This window comes from Corvus hawaiiensis, chromosome 5 (genome assembly GCF_020740725.1).
Source record: "Corvus hawaiiensis isolate bCorHaw1 chromosome 5, bCorHaw1.pri.cur, whole genome shotgun sequence".
Lineage (NCBI taxonomy): Eukaryota > Metazoa > Chordata > Aves > Passeriformes > Corvidae > Corvus > Corvus hawaiiensis.
Window position 1 is genome coordinate 58363268 of NC_063217.1, and position 22111 is coordinate 58385378.

General features: G+C 46.9%; 1 protein-coding gene across 16 annotated transcripts in view; it reads right to left on the bottom strand.

The window, feature by feature from the left end:
• Positions 1-4120: 4120 nt before the first annotated feature.
• SEC31A (SEC31 homolog A, COPII coat complex component) overlaps positions 4121-22111 on the bottom strand; it is a 39320-nt gene continuing 21329 nt past the window's right edge. For 3 of the 16 annotated variants that reach the window (XM_048303665.1, XM_048303670.1, XM_048303664.1), the window contains 11 exons: positions 20893-21066; positions 20199-20372; positions 17553-17645; positions 16764-16893; positions 15421-15777; positions 12132-12179; positions 10596-10654; positions 8384-8656; positions 7874-7993; positions 5725-5796; positions 4121-4871 (listed from right to left, as the gene is read on the bottom strand). In XM_048303665.1, coding sequence (XP_048159622.1) covers positions 4692-4871; positions 5725-5796; positions 7874-7993; positions 8384-8656; positions 10596-10654; positions 12132-12179; positions 15421-15777; positions 16764-16893; positions 17553-17645; positions 20199-20372; positions 20893-21066 — 1680 coding nt within the window. In that variant the 3' untranslated portion in view covers positions 4121-4691. The remainder of the gene's footprint in view (positions 4872-5724; positions 5797-7873; positions 7994-8383; positions 8657-10595; positions 10655-12131; positions 12180-15420; positions 15778-16763; positions 16894-17552; positions 17646-20198; positions 20373-20892; positions 21067-22111) is intronic. The other 13 variants (XM_048303677.1, XM_048303675.1, XM_048303676.1 and 10 more) reach the window with 11 other exon arrangements.

Sequence of the window (22111 nt, forward strand, 5' to 3'; positions counted from 1 at the left end):
GGTCCCCACCTGTTTTGTTCTGTGTGTCAGTGCGTGGGTGGGCAGCAGCAGCTTGTCAGGTTGATGCCTGTTTCATCAAAAATCCTTACTGCTGACTAACACGAGACCTACAGGCTCTCTGCCTTACTGGGGTGAGCCAGGCTGGCATGGTCCTCTGGAGCTGAGGCTGCGAAGGGCCTGAAAGGCTTTGTAATGTCTTCACATTTTTTACTATCACAAAGGTTTAAGAAACAGCAAAAACTGGGCACTAATGTTGCATAACTCCAGAATTTATTTGTCCATCTCCAGTTATTTGACCTGACCATTTACTACCTTAGAAAGCCAAAGGAGTTCAGAGGGAGGCTTTTGCCAGGGTCTGAGAGTGGTGTGGCAGGAGGAGGCAGACACCAGCGCATCTCCATCCCAAGTGGGGCTTGGCACAGCACTGGCCTCACCTCCTGATGGGCCTGGACCCAGCAGAGCTTGGTTTTATGAGTGATATTGCTACAAAGCACATTAGTCTGCTGAGCTAATTAATTTCTAACTACACCTCCTGAGGCAACTGAATCAGCAGAGAGCACATAATTAAACCCGAGATTGTTTTTGATATATTCTGAACATTCTTCTAGAATTCTCTGCCTGGAAGAAAGAAAGAAGGCAACAATGATGAAAGGTTCATGGGAACATTGAGTATCATTTTAATGGCACTCAGTCCTGACTGCTACCAACACATTTCACTGCAGAACTATTTAACATGTCACCAGTGGCCTATTTTTTTTCTATTCTCTTGCCATGAAAAATGAAGTAATGACCCCAAAGCATTGTTCAAATGAACACTTTAGGTAAAGAAGGAAACAAAGCCTAAAACATCAGAGGGACAAGGAATATGTGATCAGTGTTGGTGGATTGAAGTGCTTCTTGTGTACCTGGCAAAGAATTTGAGCCACAATTTACCAAGGAGCCTTCTGTATGCTGTCCAGGAAGGCACGGACTTACTGGGTGAGATCAGCTGCAGCTGCCTTTTTAGAGTAGTTCTTAATAAAACCCCTTTTAATTAGATGCTCTTCTGGATAACTTGCAGCTCTAAAGCTCATAGGAATTTAATCAGTTTAGCCTCTTTTGGGTGAGGATTGCATTAAATGTATCCATGGATCCCTGCTGACTGGCGACTTGGTGATGTATCTGTTTGATCTGCAGGATTGGCGGAGGAAACATGGGAATGATCAACTCATCTCATACAGCAAGTCAAGGCTGGGAGATTACCCATTTGAGACTGGACATGTTGCAACTGTGCCTGCTCTCAGTACATTATTTATTGCATGCCTCAGTATTCTCTGGCGGTGGCCTTGGCCCTTGTTCAAGGCTGAGCGACTCAGCTCAGCACTAGGCACCTCAACAGGACACTGAGCATTCCCTGCAGGGGAGGTGCTGTCACTTGGTGGCAGATGTTCGGCTGGATTTCCCTTTAGCTTTGAGCCATTGCTGGCTCTATACCTGCTGCTCTGCCTTTGCAATGGACACTTCAGAACAATGAACACTTTGGAGCTGGGTGGGTTAAAAGGTAGTGGGGAGGGGGGCAGGGGAGGGAAATCTCTGACTCAGGATACCCTTTATTTCCCCTCTCAGGCACAGCAGTGTCCCAGCCAGGCTGATGACACAGGGGGGTTGGTGTTGCTGAAGCCACGTACCAGCACAGTGGTGAACGTGAGGATGAAGCTGAGGACAGCTTGCAGAACTCTGGGGAGTGGTGCCACTGCTCTGCATGCTGGCTCTGCCACGTTTCCCCTCCATAGTTTTTTGGGGAAACAGCTCTGGCAGCAAGACCCCTCTCCCTTGTCTCTCATTTGCCCGGTCCGTGTAGCACGTGCTTCCTTCTGGGCAGAGAAAACAAGGCACTGAACAGTGAACCCACATTCCCAATCTTTATGTTTGGGAGCTGCGTTGTCCAGAAGGCGCAAGACAGGACAAATCTGATGTAAACCTAGCACAGGCTAGAAAGGCAGCAGCAATTAAAGACAATATCCAACATTCCTGTCTAATGCTGACCTTGGACCTCTGCCAGCAAAACCAAGGCAAATCCATTACAGAGCTTTACAAGCACAAAAAGGTTTTCACTCAAGTGCTTAACTTGGATGTCCTGCCTGCAGCCAGCCCTCTCTGCAGCACTGCCCCTGTTACAGCCCCACCTGTTTCCAGCAAATAGCGCACAAACGCATTAACTCTGCCCTTCCCTGCTGGCCCTTTTGCTTGGATGGTGACTGCTGAAGTAGCAAGGTACCTCCCCATGTCAGCTGCCATCAGATAACACCCATGCTGCTCTGATTGCATCCTTGAATTTCCTTCCATCCCTTCTTCTTACAATTCTGTAGCCTTGGGTGGCTACAAAGAGGAGCAGCTTGGTTAGTGTTATAAAGGTATAAATCTCTTCTCACTCAGTGAGATCAAAATTAGGCTATTTGGGGCCAAATTATTTTACCAGCATAACTTGGCAGGGCTTCATTGCCTTCTGGAAATGAAGATGGCCGTTTGCATTTATCCCATCAGATGGGTGGCTAATTGCTTGGCATTCCTTGAAGATATGAACAGACGGCAGCATAACCAATAATTCATCTCAGCTGCTCTCAGGAGAGAAGTAGCAGATTTTTGCATCCACTCCTGTTACGTACTCAGGCAGTGTAGTTTTCCTGTCCTGAGCTCCTGATGATGGCTGAGGTGGAAGACAGCTTTCCTTTCAGCAGGGAGAGGGGATTACTCCATTGCTGACATAGTGTCCAGGCCATGGGGTGACATCAGGGTACTCTTAGGATACTATCACCTCAAAACCCCCCAGTGTTTCCCTCTGATCTGGTGGTCTCATTTTTGACCACTTCAATTTCCAGACCAAACCTACACATGGCCAGCTCAGACCACATTTATTCTCATGCTAACACTGCTCTCTAGTTCCAATGAACCCGATTCCCTTGTGCTCTTCACAAGGGGAACAAGCAAAGTTTATTTAATCTCTTCCCATTAAATAAACTCTTCAGTCCTGTCCCTAGCATGTGTGCCTTGCCGAGTCCCTTCTCTTTGGCATCCTCTGTGACACGGATGCAAGTCTCATGAAGGTTTGTGTCATTAAACATTCCATGGCTTTTACAAAGTCACATCTCACACAGGAGATATTCCCAGCCAATTACTCTCACATGCTGCTGCTCGCTCTTGTTCCCAACTTATGATCTTCCAATTTACAGCAGTGCTTTTGCCCACGACCCTGCACCTACTGGAGGGCATCCCCTTCTGCCACCACCATCAGTCTCCTCAGTTGTCACTGCCCAGAAACAGCCAGCTTCCCAAAATATGGACCAGCTGCCTGTCCTTCACAGTGCTTGCCACCCCTCCTGTTCCATGTCCACAACTCCCAAAAACAGAGAGAGCATATGCAAGGCCAGCTCCTGTATTCCGCTAGCATTACCTCCTAGCTGCTGGTTTGGTCCTGAAGTGCTGAGACTGCTTTTTGTTTTCCTGGCTGAGCAACGCATCACAGAAACCTCAGGCCAGCCCAGCACACTTGCTTTTCACCTTGTTGAGGTGGTTTTTTAAAATTTTATTCCTGCTTACCTTTGAATGTGTCTTCTTTTAAAACTTTTCTACCTTGAATCAAGAAATGAGGTACTGCTATACTAAGTATACTTACACAAGAGTACTTGTAATGCTGCTTAGAAACCTGTAACCTAGATCAAAAAATTTACTCCAATTGTTGTTTAGACTCCTCAAATAAGGTAACTCCAAACTGATGGTTTGTGTTCACCAATTTTAAAAGTTTATGAAGTAAGAAAATGCTGGAAAGGAAATAAAACTGTTTTGCCTGACAAATCTGTTTGAAGTCACAGAAGTCACCAGTGATTTACATTGTTATTTAGATGTTATTTCTTGCAGTGTGCATTGCCAAAGCTACATTGCACTGGCACTGATATTTTAGGGAGTTTTCATGCCAAATTGCTTCTTTTATTTCCAAAATCCAGACATTTCTTCCAACTGCTGTTCTTTCTGTGTTCTACACAGAGCTTTAGTGATGAAGTATTCTCATGCCCAGGACACAACAGACAGCAGCCCCACTGTACTCCAGGTTCAAAATCTCTCCATTGCACTTCATAAAGACAAATTTTAATAAATTTACATTTATTGAAAATATCACATTAGCTTTTATTTTGCTCATTTGCCCCAGTGCACAATTAAGCAATTTAACATGTAAATTGTAATAACAGAACTGCAAGCAGCTTCATAAAATGAAAGACCAAATACACTTATAACATGATCAGACTGTTTTTAATCTGGTGGATAAGGAACAGTGGGGTGGAAAGGGAATAATCTGTTTTAGGGTCTGATACACAACCTATCCTGTTGTTTCAACACATACATCTGTTATTAAAAGCCACTGTTTAGCAGTGTAACATGCACCTAAAAATTGACAACGTGGGGCATCATCCATTAAATATACTATTTGTAGATGAGAATCATTAGGGATGGGGAAAGGATTAAAATAAGAAGAAAAGCACCAGGGCTCCACAGCCCTTCTAGAACAAAGTACTTTGCAGGGAGAGTGTAATGCCATTTGCCAGCTCTACTGCGCCATGCTGTGAGGACGAGCGCTTGGTCCATTTCCCGCATGTCTGCCGTAGAAATGCACTTCTTTGGGAAAGCAACCACCAGGGCTTTGCAAGTGCAGGGCTACCTCACACCCCCAGTTTGTTGGCCTGGGTGAGGACGACCTTCAGGACTGGCATGAAAGCAGAGGTCTCGCTGAAGTTGCTGGTGCTGACGATGTGTGTGTGGATGTTCAGTCCCTCCTGGTAGTTGCGGGTTTCGATGCTCTTCACGATGTTGTGCAAGCCACTGATGATGGTTGGAGAGAGCTGCAAGGAAGGCAGGCAAGGCAGGTCAGCACAAAGGAAAAACTAGAAAGAGAGAAATTCTGAGTGTAGCACTTGGTCCTCAGGAAGGTGGAGCAATTAGTTCCTTCTGTTGGAGCCAGCCAACTTCAGAGCTGCACCACACTGGGAACAGTCACTGGGAAGTCTAACAGCAGACTTCAACCAGCATGGACCTTCTCTGCAGTACTGCTACGCCCTGCAAGCCTTCCCTGCCAGCCCCTGGATGCAATTCCCTGGGGTGGGAGACCTGCTGTGACAGACTCTTGGCACCAGAAAAACCTACTGAGCTTTTACACCTTTGGGTAAAGTTAATAGCTCAGCAAACATGGCCTGACAACAAGAGGATGACATCACTCTCATCTTAAGGTACTAAGACATTTAAGCACGGTCCTTTGTTCTGCCAAAGCCTTCTGGAAGGCTTTGGAAAAATTACCAGATCTTCAAAAGTACTTGCACATCTGCCTTCCAGTGAAGTCAGTGAGCCTCCAACCTGGAAGTCTCCTGGGTTCTGTTTTGACCCCAGGCTGTGTGTCTCAGTTCCTTCCTGGAGCAGAGAAACAATGCCTGCTGCAAGGAGCTCTGCTCTTTGGCTCAGCACAGCACCACAAAACTCATGACAACCTCAAAGCACTGTGAAGTCTGCACAGGTGTGTGGAGTCAAGCACAGTAACTAGCTGTTTTCTAAGAAATCCATGCAAATATCCAATAAATGGATCTAGAGCACACTTCCAAAGAAAAAACGAGCACCTGCTGCATATTGCAGAAGTAGTACTGCACCAATGAAGTCATTGGCCATACGTGATTGAGGGGTGGGGGGAAGTACAATAGAACTTACTGTCTGTTCCCTAAGTTTGTCATATAGAAACTCCAGGCGTTTATTTGCATCATCCAGCTTCCTCTTGGTTTGCTGCAAGAGAAATAAATACATCAAAGCACAGTGATTTTAAGAACCCCAGACTAACCTGATATCATTGCAAAGAGCAATGCAGCACATCAAATTCCTAACACATAATTTGGATTCATTGTTCTGCACTCTTCTCTCCTGATTTCGCTAGGAAAGATCACGTGATATGACTGTAGTTCTCCACACGTAAATGCTGCAGTTGTCTACAGAGACTAGAAAACAGTAGAGGTACACCCCAAAAGCCACTGGTCATTTGCAAACCCCACTGGCATAGCTGATAAGAAAAGTGACAGAATTCTGAGTTGCAGCATGATTTTTTTCCCTATGGTTCATTGAAAAAGTATAGTGGTAATTGGATAAAATTCTTACTGGAATGAAGTATCCAGCAACATCAGCGAGAGCTTAAGGGCACATGCAAGTACTCAAGTTCTAAGTGTTTACAACTCAGTCATCATTTATGGCAAATCCTAATTATATTTTTCCTCATGTGATTAGTAAAGCCAGCAGTTTGTCTGTAAGTTTTTAGTGTCAATAGAACAGCTAATAGCCTAGCCCAATCTGTCCTTACAGACCCTTTGTGCTTCCATGACTTTTATAAAGTAAACCACCCACTGATGTGCCTGGAATTGTTTTGCCACCAAAATAACCCCAGTACATTCCACCTGGAGCTGCAGCTGCTGGAGAAATGAATTTTTACCCATTTTTTTTTTTTCCAAAACAACATCTAAAATTGTAGATTTTACTTCAGAGTAATAAAGTAATAAAGCATCAAGGTTACAATTGCAGGAGCACAAAAAAGCTGCTGGTCAACAGCAGCAGAAATGTCATCAGTGCACAAGAGTAATGGAACTTCCTCCTCAATCAGTCCATGCATGAAACCATCTTCACTTATCCTAAGTGCCATTTTCCCTGGCAACTGGAAACATTTCTCTGGATTAAATCCTGGAGAAAATAAAGCTTGTGGGAATGCTCTAGCTCAAGGGTGAAGACCAACTGATGGCTGCCTGCTGTGCTAGAAATTAGGGAAAACTGTTCAGATGGCATAAAGGAGAACACAGCACACAGATCTTGGGCCACATGTGGAAAACTCCTCAGCAGCAGTTATGTCATCAAGGAACTGAGGTATCTAAGGAAAAAGTACCCCAGGAGGAACAGGTATGAAACCCCCAGTTCTTTTGAACTGACTAACTCTCAGATAAATGGACCACAGAACATTTGTTTCAAAACCCATGAAAGGTGCACACGCTACTTTCATTTTACAGATGGTCAGCAAGGACAAAGAGGAATAAATGGTGTCTAGGAAACTGCAAGGCATCTCTCCAGCCAAAGCAATTAGGTGGAAGTGCAAACTGGTTGTTCTCCTCGCTCTTTTAGTGCCCGTTCCCATTTTCCCCTTTAGAATGTAATAGCTGAGCAGTGCCTGTATTTGCTCTGACAACAACTGATGTGTACAGTCAGGGTGGTGTCTCTTGTCTCCCTGGGCTGAAACACTTTCTCTGCCTAACAAAATCAGAGAGACTTAACAAGAAGCAAGCAAAATGTGTTGGTAGTGCAGAAAAGCAATCCCCAGGTGCAGATGTGAGTGGAATGCTTTTGCCTTCTTTGTCTGGCTGGGAGAAGGGGCACTTAGAGGAAGAAAAGGTCAAAAGGAATGCAGTATACACTATATATACACACACACGTGTATATATGCTCTCTACAGCCTTTAAATAAAGGATTTTGAGCAATTGAGTGATACTGAACCAAGAAGAGCACGAGTCTGTGCTGCTGACCATGCAGATTCAGTGCACAAAGCCCTCTGCACACCACCAGCACCACCTTGTAGCATGTGGCAGGCACAAGCTGAACAGTCAGCATCTGGGCTTTGTGGTGGCATGTTATTTACTGGCCATCAGAAATAATTGAGAAGCTTTGGGAGGGATGGCTCATTTACAAAGTACTGGCTGCCATGGGAAATGTTTTTCCTATCCAGCTCCAGTGGTTGTCTTAAAGCTGTTAATCTTCCCCTTTCTCAGCTAACTGTTGCTTCCCTTTGAAATGAGTTTGTTATCAGAAATCACACATCACAGAAGTCACCTACCGGATCGGAGGCAGACAGCAGGCACCTCTGGATGAGAGCTTCAAATGTAGTCTTCAGAATAAGGTGCTCCTCAGGGATGGGCTTCTTGGTGATCTTCTCTGTTGGCAGTGCCTGCACGTGCTGCGCAACAGAGAACAGGTGAGACTTTTCCAGGTCACTGTGCCCACATGTTGTTTTCAGCTAAACTGAGTGGCATTATTAGATAGCTTGGCACAACTCCTATTTCTTCCCTGTGGGTGTGTGGAGGTGACTTTACCAGCACCTGCTGTTGCTCCCTCTGGGAAGGTGTGGAAGTTGCAGAAGGAAGCAGCTTGTTGGCCCATACTGACTATAGGATTAGTGGCATCTAGGTGAAGATTACAGTACCAAAATGCCAGCACGGCACACAGCCAGTGCCTAGAAACTCCACAGTACACTTTGCAGCTACAAGAAAAGCCTGGATAACAGGATCCTGCCTGGCAGGCTCTACTGATGGACAAACAAACCCATGCAGTGCTGGGGCTACGTTACCTGGATGGCATTGCCGATTGGGGCCCCCGGGGCCCCCTCCGTGCTGGGTTTGGAAACAGTGGGTGACATGATGGATGGCCCCAGGGGCTGGGAAGCAGGCTGGAAGCCACCCTGCAGCACCATCTGCCCTGCAGGGAAGAGTGGAGGCTGGAAGCTGGGTGCACTGCTGGGCGGTGCCGGAGCCGGGGGCTGCTGCATCTGAGCCTGTGGATCCGCCAGCGGGTTCATGATGGGGGAAGTGATGGGGACTGGGGGCAGGAAGTTGTCAGGGACCTGGGAAAAAAGCAGGGCATTTGTGTTGGTGTGGCTGCTGCAGGCACAGCACAACACCCAGCTCTTACAGACTTCCCAAACCACAGTAAGTGGGAGCACTGGATACAGACGTAACAGGGGCAGACAACACAGGATTGCACTCTGGCTAACCAAACCCATCCCTCGGGCTGCACAGCAGGAACTGCCTTGGGGCAGCCCAGCCAGCCCCTGGCCACAAGAGCTGAGCGCAGCCACTTCGAACCAGAGCCACTCTCCCCCGGCCAAGGGCACAAACCAGAGATGTGGCAGACTAGCACTATTAGAAGAGAAAACTAACCCACACCTACATCTATTCTTACTATTGGGTCATTATATTTAGACTTTTGTGTCTCACTTTCAAGGGTGTATTTTTGTCCATGCAGTACGTAGGTCGCAGCCAGCAACACGCCCCAGTAAAGCTTCTGAAAGCTTTCCAAGCTTCTGGCACACAGGTCTGCACTAAGGCAGATTACCAGGGCATTTCAGATTCATCCCTAAGCATCTGCCAGTCTTTACACAGGGGTGTTTCACAAACATTTGGGAGAGGGAAGAGACAACAAAATGAGCTTCTGGCCTCTGCTACACATCATGCAGGAATCCAAACAACAGAAAAAGGGCTTCCATGGGAACGTGCACACTTCTTTGGGTGCGCATGGAAAAAAAAGGGAATATTACAGAGCCCTGAATGAACAACCCTAGAATTAAGATAGTGGTTTTGGACAGCAAAAAAAATATTCCCAATCCAGCAACAAAGCCAGTAATAAAAGAAATGAATCATAGCAATAAACTTTTGAATGGTGAATAAGTTCTTAGTTAGGAGGAAAACAGCTGAAAATTATGGCTTGACGTTCCTTCTATTTTGTAATAGTGCATGTGGTGAGTCATTTTATAATATCCTAAACCACCCCTCAGACAGTGGACAAAAGGGAAACAAACACAGAAACACAACTGACAGATTTGTTAAATACCCAACAGGGAATGCAAGGAGCACATTCCTCACTTAGAAGGAGCCAACCGGCAAGCCTTGGCTACAGCAGAAACTCTGGCTGTGACACACACACACACACACACACACACACACACACAAGTAGCAAAACCCTGTGTGCAGAAGGCTGCCTCTTGAGCTCTCAGCTCCAGCAGTCATTCTGACACTAAAAGTTCTCTAACCAACCTCCAAAAGGTTTTTCACCTTGAACTGCAGAGACCAAAGGGAAAGGAAGACTTCTGCCTTCACCTTCACCCAGATCTTATCTTGCCTGCTCTAACTTTTTTTGTTCTCTGCACACTTTAGACACTCCAGACTAACTCTTGCTTCCCAGGGTCAGAGTGGTGGATGACACTGACTGCTATGGAGATACTCCAGGCTATAGCAGCACCAGGGGATGAAAAGGCTCACTCTGCTCCATGCCAAGTGTTCCCAGTTATCCTGCCCTGCTGCAATTTAAATCCATTTTGCAAAACTACATTATCTCCATCATGGAAATTGTCTTACTCTCAACAGATCTCTTAGGGTCAGACCCTTCATCAGGATAAATTGCTTTCAGCTCCAGCAACATCAATAATCTATAACAATTTGCACAGACTCCTCATTTTACCTAAGTATCATCTCCTGCAAAACTCTGCTGCTTTCCTGCAGATGTAAACAGTCAGAAGTATTTGCTTCAAACCAGGAACAATGTTGTTATTAACAACCACAACTTCAGCAAAAACCCACCATCTCTTTAGAGGCTTAGATATTTGGAGAGGGATAATGCATATTAGAGACACATTAAGGCCATTTCTGCTCATGAGGTGCAGCTTTTGTTTGCTGCTAACCCTTCTCTTTCCTTATCTTGCCAAAAGGTTTCCCAGGAGCAGCTTAAACAATTGCTTTTCAAGTGACCAGCACTCAGCTGTGTTGAGGTAGGACTTCCTAGAATACCTTCTTCTTCTTGGCAGCTCTGCTCAGGGTGGGAGGGTCATTCCAGCCGTTCTGAGGCCCTGGGACAAAGAGAAAACAGAGACTGTAAGTACCTGGGAGGAGGTGATGCCTTCTTGAGCTCAGCTGAGCCAGCTCCCTGCCATGGCTCTACTGGCAGAGCCTGCCCTCTCCTGTCTGCTCCTCTGCCCTTCCCTGAGGGCCAGAACAGCTCCTGTGCCAGCCAGAGCCTCTCAACATCCCTGCCATCAGACCCTTTGGGCTCCGCACCCGCTGGGCAGGTTTGGGATCTTGACCAAGTGTTCTCAAGTTAATAACTTAATTATTAACTTTTCCTTCTCTTGCAGGAAGAAAGAGCTTTGAGCAGACATGCCCTTGAAAAGGGCCTACCATGCCCAAAAAAGCTCTGCTACACAACCTGTGTATGTGAAGAGAGCTTATCCGTGACATTTGTACATGAAGTTCCCCAGCAACACCACACAAAAAGAAGAGGCATAAGAGGCCTTAAACATTTCAGGCCAGATTCACCCAGCCACCTTGCAAACATAAAAGAGCTACAAACCCAGCTTTCCCCTGCCAGCTACAGCATGGTTTTGGGTGCTTTGTATCCCCAAATCAGAGCAGAGCTGCTTGAGCAAGGTGGAAAAGTCTGGCTTTCTGCACCAGGGGTGATTTGTTTGAAACTGGAAGAAGCACAGAGGAGGTCTGAGCAGATTCACTCCAAGTCTGGGGTGCTGCTCTGCACCAAACCTTCTGTTCTCCCAGGAAAACAAGCCCCCTGCAGCTGTGAGATTTGCACCCCAAAGCTCCATTAGTGCATTAGAAAGAGCTGCCCATCTCCTCATGGAGCACATTAAATCGGGCCCACGGCATTACATCCAGGCATTACCGGGGCCTCCCCGAATAATCAGGATTTATTGCACAAAGCCACAAAAAGCCAGCAAAACCAAATCCCTGCTCAATGGACTTTTTCACCACAGTGTTTTTCACTTAGCAGATGATGAATTTACCTTAGACTGCACAGCTTAACATTACTGCAGAATTTGCTCAATTTATCTGAAATTTCATTTGCTCCCGAGCTTTTGTCAAGCAAGTTCCACATCCAGAGCATCTTAAAGGGGTAAATGAAAAACTATTTAAAACCCCTTTCACGTCTGCTTTCTCTTTAACCAAAGGCAGTGCCATCTCCTGGCAGCCTCCTCTATTCCTTCCTATCCAGAAAATCCTAGACTATTTCAGATACAGGGAGTCCAACTGATAGGAGTAACATGTTAAGAAAATCTCCCAGACTGCTACTGCCGTTAATTTCCTGGAATAATTTGTATTAAAAAAGGAAAATATTTTAAAAGAATTTGTTTCTGTGGTTAAAAACTCCAGATATATTGTTATTGGTTTCAATTAAGGAATTAAAAATCAATTTGATTAAAGCCTAATTGGCAAACAGCATCACACAATGTCCTCTAAAGAACGTTTGCATTACTGATGTCTGTTCAATTAATTTCATGTAGTGGCTGTAATTATTTTCAGGTTAGGTGGTACCTAGTTCACCTGCGAAGGGAGAGGCCTGGTCTTGAGATGGTAGACTTTCTGCAGACAAAATGCAAAGATAACTAAAAAAAAAAAAATTCTTCAAAAATAATTAAGCAGTTGGCCTTTAATTTTTGACCAGCAATTTAGTTTCACAACATGCATCAGCAGAAAAAAACACCTAATCTAATTACTATGCCAGCTTGGAGACAGGTCATTTGTTCAAACCCCCCATGGAATTCCTTTTGTTCACGTTCCCCCAAAACAAGCCTGTTGCTCTTTCCATGCAGTAAATCAGTGTTTCTAGTTGTTTATAACAAATGTTGCAGGGTTCTGGCCCATTTTCTTATCTCTTCGGGTGTTCTCATTTTCTATTCCAGTGCAGCTGACAGACCATTACTCTTAGCCACAATCTTCTCCACACCATTTTACATTCCAGAAAGCTTTTTGATGCTTGAAGTACTTGACTTAAGGTGGATCTCCAAGTATTTTCTCAAATCAAGGCACACTCTCAGCTGCATGCAGCCCAGCAACCCAAGTATGTTCACACATCAACCTTACACTCACACACAGAGACACACTGCCTGCTCAGACTGAGCAATAAATCCAAATGGCAAAATGCAGCCAATAAAGCCCACACCATTTCAAAGAGTGAAGGAGCTTTGGGGATGAGGTAACTCCTGTCCCTGGGGTTGGCCTGCTCATAGTTCTGGTGCAAACCCTTCCTTTAGCTCAGAATTGGTCTACTGCATTTTCAAACAAGATTCAGGACGCTGAAAATTAGAACTTCCTTGAAAGTAGGTTCAAAGATCTATCACAAAACAAAGTGAGAAGGGTTGAAAATAAAATTAAATGTGGGCTTTTCTTGCTTACCGAAGCTCTGAGCACAGCTTAACATATTGATGTTATATACCTTTGCAAAAAACCAGAAAATATTTACAGAACTCTTTCTTTTTAAGTGCATCTTTAAATCCAAGCCAGTTCAAAGGTCAGGTGCTTCTCAAGAGTTCAAATTTGAGATCTGTTTTCCTTCCTCCCTTACTCCTGCCTATAAATGAGTCACATCTGCAAAGTGAAGCATGATGTTCCCAGATAAGATCATCACCCCACACAAAAGCACACTACTTCATTGCCAGGATCAGTATCTCTGCAGCAGAACACTCCGAGTCACAGGTGAGATCTACTTCTGGCTGCAGATCTCTGTGGTTCTACAGGACCTCATGCCAAGGCATCCCTAACTAGGCACTGCAGCTGCTCAGAAAATGTGTTGGTGGTTAGGCATATTAAGCATGTACACTGTCACTGCTGCACTTAGAAAAAAAGGTTTTTTTCCTTCTTGTTTGCATGCTTTCTGAAAGGTGTAATCTAAACACTGGAAGAGAACAGAGTGTGCTCTTCAATCTTTTTTCCATAGTTCTCCAGCTGCACCTATCACTTGTGTGTATGCATGAGCCATCCTGGCCTCAGCACCTTGCCGTGCCCTGGAGTCCACCTCTGCATTTCAGCCTAAGGCTGCAGAAATGGAGAGGATGCCCAAGTTTGGGTTCCTGAAGTCTGACACTTTGTACTGGCTACCTTCTCACCACACCTGCTGAGAAGAACATAAGCAGCATGGATAATTCTTGGAAAGTTTTATAAAAAGCCTAATATGAACAACTTTTAACTTTGAAAAGAGCCTCACCCACTCTGAGCATGCCACGTGGACTATGTCACGTCACTGCAAGAAACTCAGCAAGTGGCAGATCCGAAGTGCCTGCCAGTGACGCAAGCCGAGTAGTAAAACGGGTAAGAAAGAACAATCTTCTTGTTCCTTGCATTTATTTGGAGGTGCAGAGACTATGCTGTCTGCATTATAATGTGCTGCTTGACATCCCAGGCCTAGAATCCTATCCAATACCTCTTCCACCATCCAATTTAATAATTCCTTTGGCTTAGAGATTCAAATTTGACATGCCCCGTAACATGGGGTCAGGAGAGGTCACAGTACAGCACCTCCAAGAACAAACAGGACACCAAATCTGGCTGCATGGTGAATGGAAAAGGCCTTTTCTCCCCTTGCAACTCTGGCAGCCCTACACCTATTTTTTGACAGGGCAAAAGACTGCTTTTCCCCCAAATGCAAGGGGGTATGTGAGCTGCCAGCCCCAAGGACACCAACAGGAGCATCTACTCATAGGATTCATGCTGCCAAAGGCAAAATGGCTTTTCTGCACTGCATCACCCCTAACAGACTTTTAAAATAAGAGAGGGAATGACAGTGTGCACATTAGGGCCTGTCAGCAGACTCGACATCCCCGAAACATCCCTCAAATCTTGTCCAGCATTCCCTGTACTCTCTGCCTCCCAGATCTGGTCCTTGACTCTTCAGCTGGACCACCTGGATGTCAAGTATGTTTATGAGCAGGTTTAGAAAAGGACTGCTGATTCTTCCTGCACTGTCTGGCATGCAAAGCTGCTGCTTCACAGGCTGCTAAGTAAAGGGACAGGTTTGTTATGGCAGGCGAGGTCACTGTCCCACGGCAAACAGTGACACCCAGGCAGTCACAAGCAGACACGGAGCCCCACGTCAGCGAGCGCTCTCTCACCAAGCGTGCTCCAACGTGCTCCTACGTGTCAGCCACACACACATGCTTTTAATTGACATTCAGGGAAGAGACATGTGAAAGCATTTCTAAATCACTTCTGATTATCTTTTAAGGCAGTTGCAGCTACAGTAAAATCCCATCACCATAAGAGGTTAGGGACAAAATAGTGAAAAGGAGCTGATGCCACAGGAAATGCTGTTTGAATTAAATATGCTGCCAATCCTGGGCTTAAAAGGCTGCTCAAGAACCAGGGACACAGGGACAAATCACATCTGCAAAATCATTCTGCGAGGAGAACTAGGATCATCTTGTCTGCAGCGATTAGGAAAACTTGCTCATTTTTGTACTTTGCTCTCCAGTCACAACACAGGCTCTGACGCCAGTGATAAAATTGAGCCATGATCCATCCATGGCATACGACAGCCTCATAACAAGCCTGTTGTAGCATCCTGTCCTGGGCAAGACAAAAGCTCTGTGACTGTGGCAAGGTCTGGCTCGCCAGAGAAAGGTGACTGCTCATGCTGCTTAGTGCACCAACAGCCCTATCACAGATGCACAGGGGTGATGATGTGGTTTAGAAATGCTTTGAACTGATCTCTAAGCAAAAGCAAACTTTTTGCAGAGCATTCACAAGGAAAAAAGTGCATATTTAACTGAGTGGGTGAAGACCGAACCCCTCCCTCCTCCCTGCCTGCCCCCCTGGTCCAAGCGCAGACCTGTTCTCTGGGATGCAGGAAGGTCACTGGTTGCAGGCAGAGTACCTGTTGGTCCAGTAGGTAATGCATAAGCCACAGAAGTTGCTGGAGGTCCTGGCCTGCCATGCTGAAAGGATGTGCCAGAAGAAGGAACAGGGTAGGAAGAGATGGGATTCAGGCTTGTTGGGGAGGGCTGAGGCTGCCCGGGGTACAGCGGGGAGGGCATGGAGTGGGCAGGGGCAGAGGGCAGGTAGGAAGGGGTGGTGTTAGGGGCAGGGCTGGAGTAAGAGGCTGAAGCAGGGACAGCAATAGGCTGCTGAGGCTGATAGAGAGCTGGTCCCCCTGTTCCAGAGGAGTACTGCTGTGTGGCCTGATACGCTACAAACAGGGAGAAAAAACAGTCAGTCAGTGAGTTCATAACAGAGCAGCGGTTTCATCTGCCTCTGCTTCCTGACTCTCCTCTCTTCATCCCCCTACCCCCCAAAACCACCTACCTGCCCAGCCAAATCCTGGTTCCCACAGCTCTGCCTGCACTTGTAGGACTGCTCGAATCCCCAGCCTGTCGCTGGGAGCAGGGAGGCACAGAGAGGATGGCCTTGGCTCAAAGGACTCCTCCTCTCTCACACACACTCTCCAGCCCAGAGCCACCATGCTGCTTGGGGTGGGGCTGGGACATGGACACTGTGGTCTTCTGGACCACTGCCATCCTCACAGGGGTTCACAGGGCAGGGAAAGCCCTACCCCAGGTTTTTACAAAGGGAAAGTCCAGGCCAAGGAAATGAACAGGCTCTGGAAGGGAATGTAAGCTCACAGGCTTTCACTGTGGGCCCTGCAGCCTAATTTCACTGCCTCTGCCCATCTGTGGCCATTTTTCCTACATCATGCCAGTACTTTCAGTCCCTCCTTTGAGTGTATCAGGGCTCTGCCCCCTTCTTCACTCACCTCTACTACTGCCCTCATTTCCTCATCCCCTTTCCTATCTCCATGGAGCCCCAATGAGAAATGGATGGCCCAGCTGCACAAAGATGAGCTGTGTCGCTCCTTACCAGGCCTGTGCTGCTTTCCCAGGACTCAGACTTTGGAGTTTCTGACCCTAGCGCAACCTTGGGCAGGGCCAGCTGTCGAGTGAGTCTGAGAGCTGTGGGTAGACACCTCAGCAGAGGAGGAGTGTTTGACAGAGGGTGTCTGGACCCCATCAAGAAATGACAATACTCAAATGTCACCTCACCTTTCTCCCCACCCCGCAGGAACTGTGGGACTGGCTTGGTCTGAACACTCCCAACCACAAGGAGAGGACTGGTTATTCCTGAGTTAATGCTGGCCCACCTGGGTGGGAGAGAGAGGGGGAAGCTGCTGTTACTCACTCTGTGGGTACGCTGGCCGCGTTCCTGCTTGCGAGTACATGCTGTAGTTGGAAGATGTGGCTTGCTGTGGTGGCATGCTGGGGCCAACAGCACCTGGCATAATAAACCCTGGAGGAGGTGGGTTGTCCCCCTGCAAAAAGAAAAAAGATTACAGGAAAAATGGTTGGGAGGGACAGGGTTTAATCAGTAATGGTAATGCAGTGCTGAAGCAGAACTGCTGCAAAATGATCTGTTCACATTTCAAGGCCCAAAACCACATTCCCTGGAAGAAGGGAATCACCGGCACAGGGACAAATGCCTCCAAGCACCCCAGTGCCTTAGGGTGCCCAGCACAGCACTGAAAGCACAGCTGGATGTGCAGTGACTTCAGCAGCAAGCAGAGCAGCACACACCTTCCTGCACAAGGGAGAGCTCCCTTCCCGTGCTGCCTGGTGTTCAGGCAGCCCGAGAGCGCCCTGCCATCTTTCAACTAAACTTCAATGTTAACTCTGAAGCTTCTAATCTCCATGGAAAAGGGGAAAGGAAAAATCATACTTCAAATATTCCAGTGTGGGGCAAGGGTTGGGGAGACTCAGGTCACACTGAGCTCCCACTCAAGGCTTTCCAGTGCCGCTCATCTGGGCATTGGTGAAAAAAAAAAAGTAACACGATGCAGAGGAGTAAAACCAGAGCACACATGAGAGCTGCTCCTTCCATCTATCTGTACCAGGCTGTGCCAAGTACCCAGACTATACAAGGGGACATACCAGGGTGGAGCAGAGGCTCAGAGAGGAATAATGAAGGTTATACCTGTATGTCAGAGGGACAGCCTGCAGGAGGATGGCTGGGAAGGGCAGTAGGAGTTTTGTTACTCCAGGTAGTGACAGTAGGGGCAATTCTAACCTGAATCGAACAAAGAAATACCAATCATGGAAAACAAAACAATAAAAAAGTCTAAAGGGTTTCACAAAACAAGATGCAAAGAAGTGAACGCAAGAAGGTTTGCATGCTGGCACTTGTAACAGCCATGAAATCTCAGAGGAAGAAGGAAATTGCATTCAAGATAGACAAAAATCACTGTGCACTGGAGCCAAAGTAAATTGCAGAGTGAGGACAAAGCACAGTGGAATTGCAGCTGCAACAGGCTGTGGAGCAAGTGCAGTGTTACCTGTGCCAGTCAGCCAGGTCTCCAGCTTTCAGCACATTTTCCTACTGCATACGGCCCCCCCCCCCCCCACCATTAGTCCATGACAGCGAGCATCACTAACCACAGCTGCAAGCCCCAGGTTCCGTGTTAAATTCAAACATATGCCTCACACAAAAGGAGTCTGTTTAAACTGAGCTTCAGATGAATTAAAAAAGGTTAAAATCTGATACTCAGCTCTTGCACATGCACAAACACACATCGTAATGGTAATTGCTCCCCAGCCAGTCTCCCGTAGCTCCTTTCCTCTATTTTCCTTCTTTGCCACTCCAAACGGCTTCAATTCCATACAACCACTTCTACCTTTCTGATGGGACAGAAATCAAGAACTTCCTGTGCCTGTCACATTCCTGAGCAAGGAGTGGGTGTGCTGCCCAACAGCAGGACAACATGGCTGGGGTTCAGGAGTGTAGGCAGAGGGAAAGCTGTGACCCTGCAGTCCTGGCTGGCTCAACTGGCTTCAGTCTCTGTGTCTCTAGCCGCACACAGTGCTAGGCTAATGGTGCAGTCAGCTGCACAACAGCCAGTGCTAATGCCTGCATAACTCATCACTGGAGTATCTAAAAGACTTTTTCACCCCCTTTCATGCCTGGTTTATTCAGATGAAAAAGAGGGTTCACAAAACTATGCTAAAAGGAATCCAAATGTTAAGTGCATGTTCCTATTTGGGATAGCAGTTAAACAAAGGCTGCCTCAAGCTTGAACAAGTCACGCTTTCTTAAAAGGAAGTCAAACAAAGCAAGCGTCCTGAGACTCAAATATGTCATTTCTCCCCATTTTGGTTCATCAGCTCAGAACCTTTCTGACTGACACCTGTCCCCTTCAAGCCCTTTCTGCTGAGGATGAACTCCCTGAAAAGCCAGGAACATAGAGGGTTGTAACTGCCAGTGAACTTGAGGGGCTGTGATACACCCAGCCTTTAATTAATGAGCAGGGCTTGCTGAAATAATTGCTTGAGGCATTCTGGAAACAGTGGGAGAAAGAGGGAGCTCAGGTTTAAAAAAGCATTGCTCATATCTCAACATCTAGAGGAGAGCTGCTATTCTCCAGAGCCAAACAGGAAACACACAGCTTCGCTTCTCAAGGCAACTCATTGCTTACAAGGAAGAAGGCCAAAGACACAGACAGCACAGCAGACTTGATTATTAATGATGATGCATTTAAAATCATATGCACTGGGGTTAGCAAGGTAAATCCTGGATGAATGCTTTGTCCCTTCTGAAATCTACCTTGCTAACACTCTGGAGAGAAGGCAGAGGCACGCACTGCTGCTGACATTGAGAATGCCCAACTGCCCCCCAATCTTTCATCCCTTCTTTCTTTCCTGCCCTGGTTTTTCTGGCAGGCACTGCCTGAGGAGCAGCACAGACAAGAGATACCTTCGCTCGTGCCAATCTCTGTGTAAGGAGAACACTCACAGCCCTAACACAGCTCTGCTCTCAGAAAAGACCAGCCCAGAGCACCTTTAGAGCAGGGCCAGATGAGCTGCAGTGCTGTGCTGGGGGATGAGAGACCTGGCAGTGCTCTCTAAGCACACACACAGCCAGGGCTGCCCAACACACCACACTGCCCTGATGGCCAGTGTGTTTTCTTGTAGTGTCATCCTCACGTTAGAGGCAAAACCAAGGAATTTTCTTCCCCATTCCTCCTCCTCCTCCCTGCACAGCTCCCTTATTAGTCTTACACTCACCAGGTCCGTCTTGTAAGCCCAGCTCACTCTCAGCCTCCCCACCAGCCCATGCCCCTTACAGCTGGCTGGGAAAGTCTTTTCACAGCAGGCTGTACCCACAGCTGCTGAAATGTGCCCTCAGTTTGCTATTGCCACTGCTCAGCAACTTCTGCAGCCAAAATCAGAGCTGGGGGTGGGAATAATCCGCCCCAGGGAGGCTGGTGAGCCCCAAGGCCTGCAGGGATGGGACAACATCAGGGACTGTGAGAGGGAGCACAGAGAACTCCTGCAGTGCTCTCCCACACAGCTGGTCTTGGCACTGAAGCACATTTTCAAACAGCGGGGAAAGACCAAATCTTCAGAAGCAGGCTACTTGATAAGGTGCTTAAAGAATGTTTCCGGATGAGAAGTAAAGGAGGCATCTGTACTGACTGACAGGAAGCACCAAGGACCTTCACCACAAGGCTCTCAGTAGAGGTTTGTCACACAGCCTCAGATCAAGAGAAAGCAAAAAAATTATTACATCCATGACTCTCCAGAACTCAAGCAACATGTCCCTCCCTTATTGCCAAAGGCCATTTACCTGCTGGTAGTACTGCTGGGCTGGAGCCTGGGGTGCCTGCATCCGTCCAGCCACCGGGCCAGCTCGTCCTTTGGGCATGGGCTCTCTCTCATATGGTCCCTTGAGGCCATCCTGTCCCGCTGGGAGCTCCCCTTGGGCTCTGCAAAGCCTGTCCCGTAGCTGCACGATGTTTGGCTGCAATCAGAAAAGGGCAGTGAAGGGAGGGGAAATGCACTGCCTGGCACGCGGTGTATCACAGCGAGAGGCAGAGTGGCCACTCTCTCTCAGAAGCCTGCTCCGCTTTATTTCATTGGAATAAGTCTTTTCTGCATGAGACATGAGGCCATTGGAACTGCCTTACAAGTGCCTGCCTCATTCCCAAACCAGCCTGTCTACAAATATCAGCTGATGGAAGATGAAGTCAGAAGAGAACAACCAAATGTCATTCGCTGTGTCTGGCTTGCAGGAGGGACACCCTTTGGCAGTCATTGGCTGCAGGCACAAGGGTGTGAAACCAAGAGGGAGCAGAAGTCTGTGCACGTCTGCCAGCTCAGTGAGGCCAGTGCAGGGTGAGGGTAACAGCCTGGCTGTCACATCCCAAGGCTCATGTCAAGTGGCAGCCCTGATGCCGAACTCCACTGTGAAGAGACCTTTGCTCCAAAGCACACCGGTCCACAGAGAGAGAGGGGAAGCAAAGAGCCTGAAGGCCCCATACCTGGTTGGTGTTGGCAGGGAGGAAGGTCAATGCTGCAGCCAGGCTTCCCTGAGCAGCCAGGAGGTTGGCATACTGGCTCATCTTCTCAGCCAAAAGGGCCCCCACGGCATTCGGGTCCACAGCCTGCGTGAGCTGCACAGCTTTGCACAGGATCACGACCTTCTCTATTAAATCCTGAAAGAGCAGGAGGGGAAAAACCCACCCACAAGTGAGAACAATGAAGTGAAGGAAGTCTTGGCTAAGGACTGTTGTGGAGAGCTGCTCCTCAGGGCAGCCCTGCAGCACCCCTCTCACCCAAAGGGGAGCACAAGCCAAGTGCAGGTTTCCCGAACAGCCACAGCTGCACCAAAGGCACGGCTGTTCCCAGAGGATGGAACAGCAACCACCCACCAAGCAGCTTCTAACAGCAAAGCCAGCAGAGTTCAAGAGAAGTGCTTTTATTAAACAGGATTTCAGGGCCCTATCAGCACTGAGCATGTCCACCAAGTGGATGCTTTCATAAAACTATCTGGTGACAGCCTGAGAGCAAACAAACATCACAGCTGTCATCACTACTAGTGCCGGGCTGCTGCATGTTCATTTAGAGTGTTTCAGTAAGTCAGTTCTTATCCATCTTAAAAGGAGCTAAAAACTCCCTTGGGAGAGTTGTCCATAGTTTTCTAGTTGTTACAGCAAAATGGTTTTCCTGATATTCACCAGAAATACTCTATATCTTGCCTTCCTTGCACATCCCCAAACACCAGAGCTGGTCTTGGGTTGGGTTTCCTTCTAGTCCTAAATTACAGGAACATTTTCTGTTCCATTCTCTCATGTTTTTCTTACTGTATTTATACTACAAATATTCATTTGCCAAAATTAAACCCCTTTTTAAAATCTTACAAGAGATTTAATGAGAGTGTACCACACAAAAGATTTCAACCATACATTACTAATAGATTGTTTGCTAACCGTTTGTTTTTCCCAACAAATCAGCACTTCAAAAAAGGCAAGTAAAAAAAAAAAAACCACCAACAGCTTCTATTGCCACTATCATAGTAAACAAGCCACCTAATTAGGACTTTACCAATATTTTTCAATTTTACTGTCTGAGAGGCCAAAGCCATGCAATCAAAATGCAAATTCAAACTGAAGGTAAATCTGTAAATAAAGCCCTCAAAATTAAATAATTTTGATAATTCAAAACTGGAGAGAGTTAATGACATGAAGCAAAACTCAGATA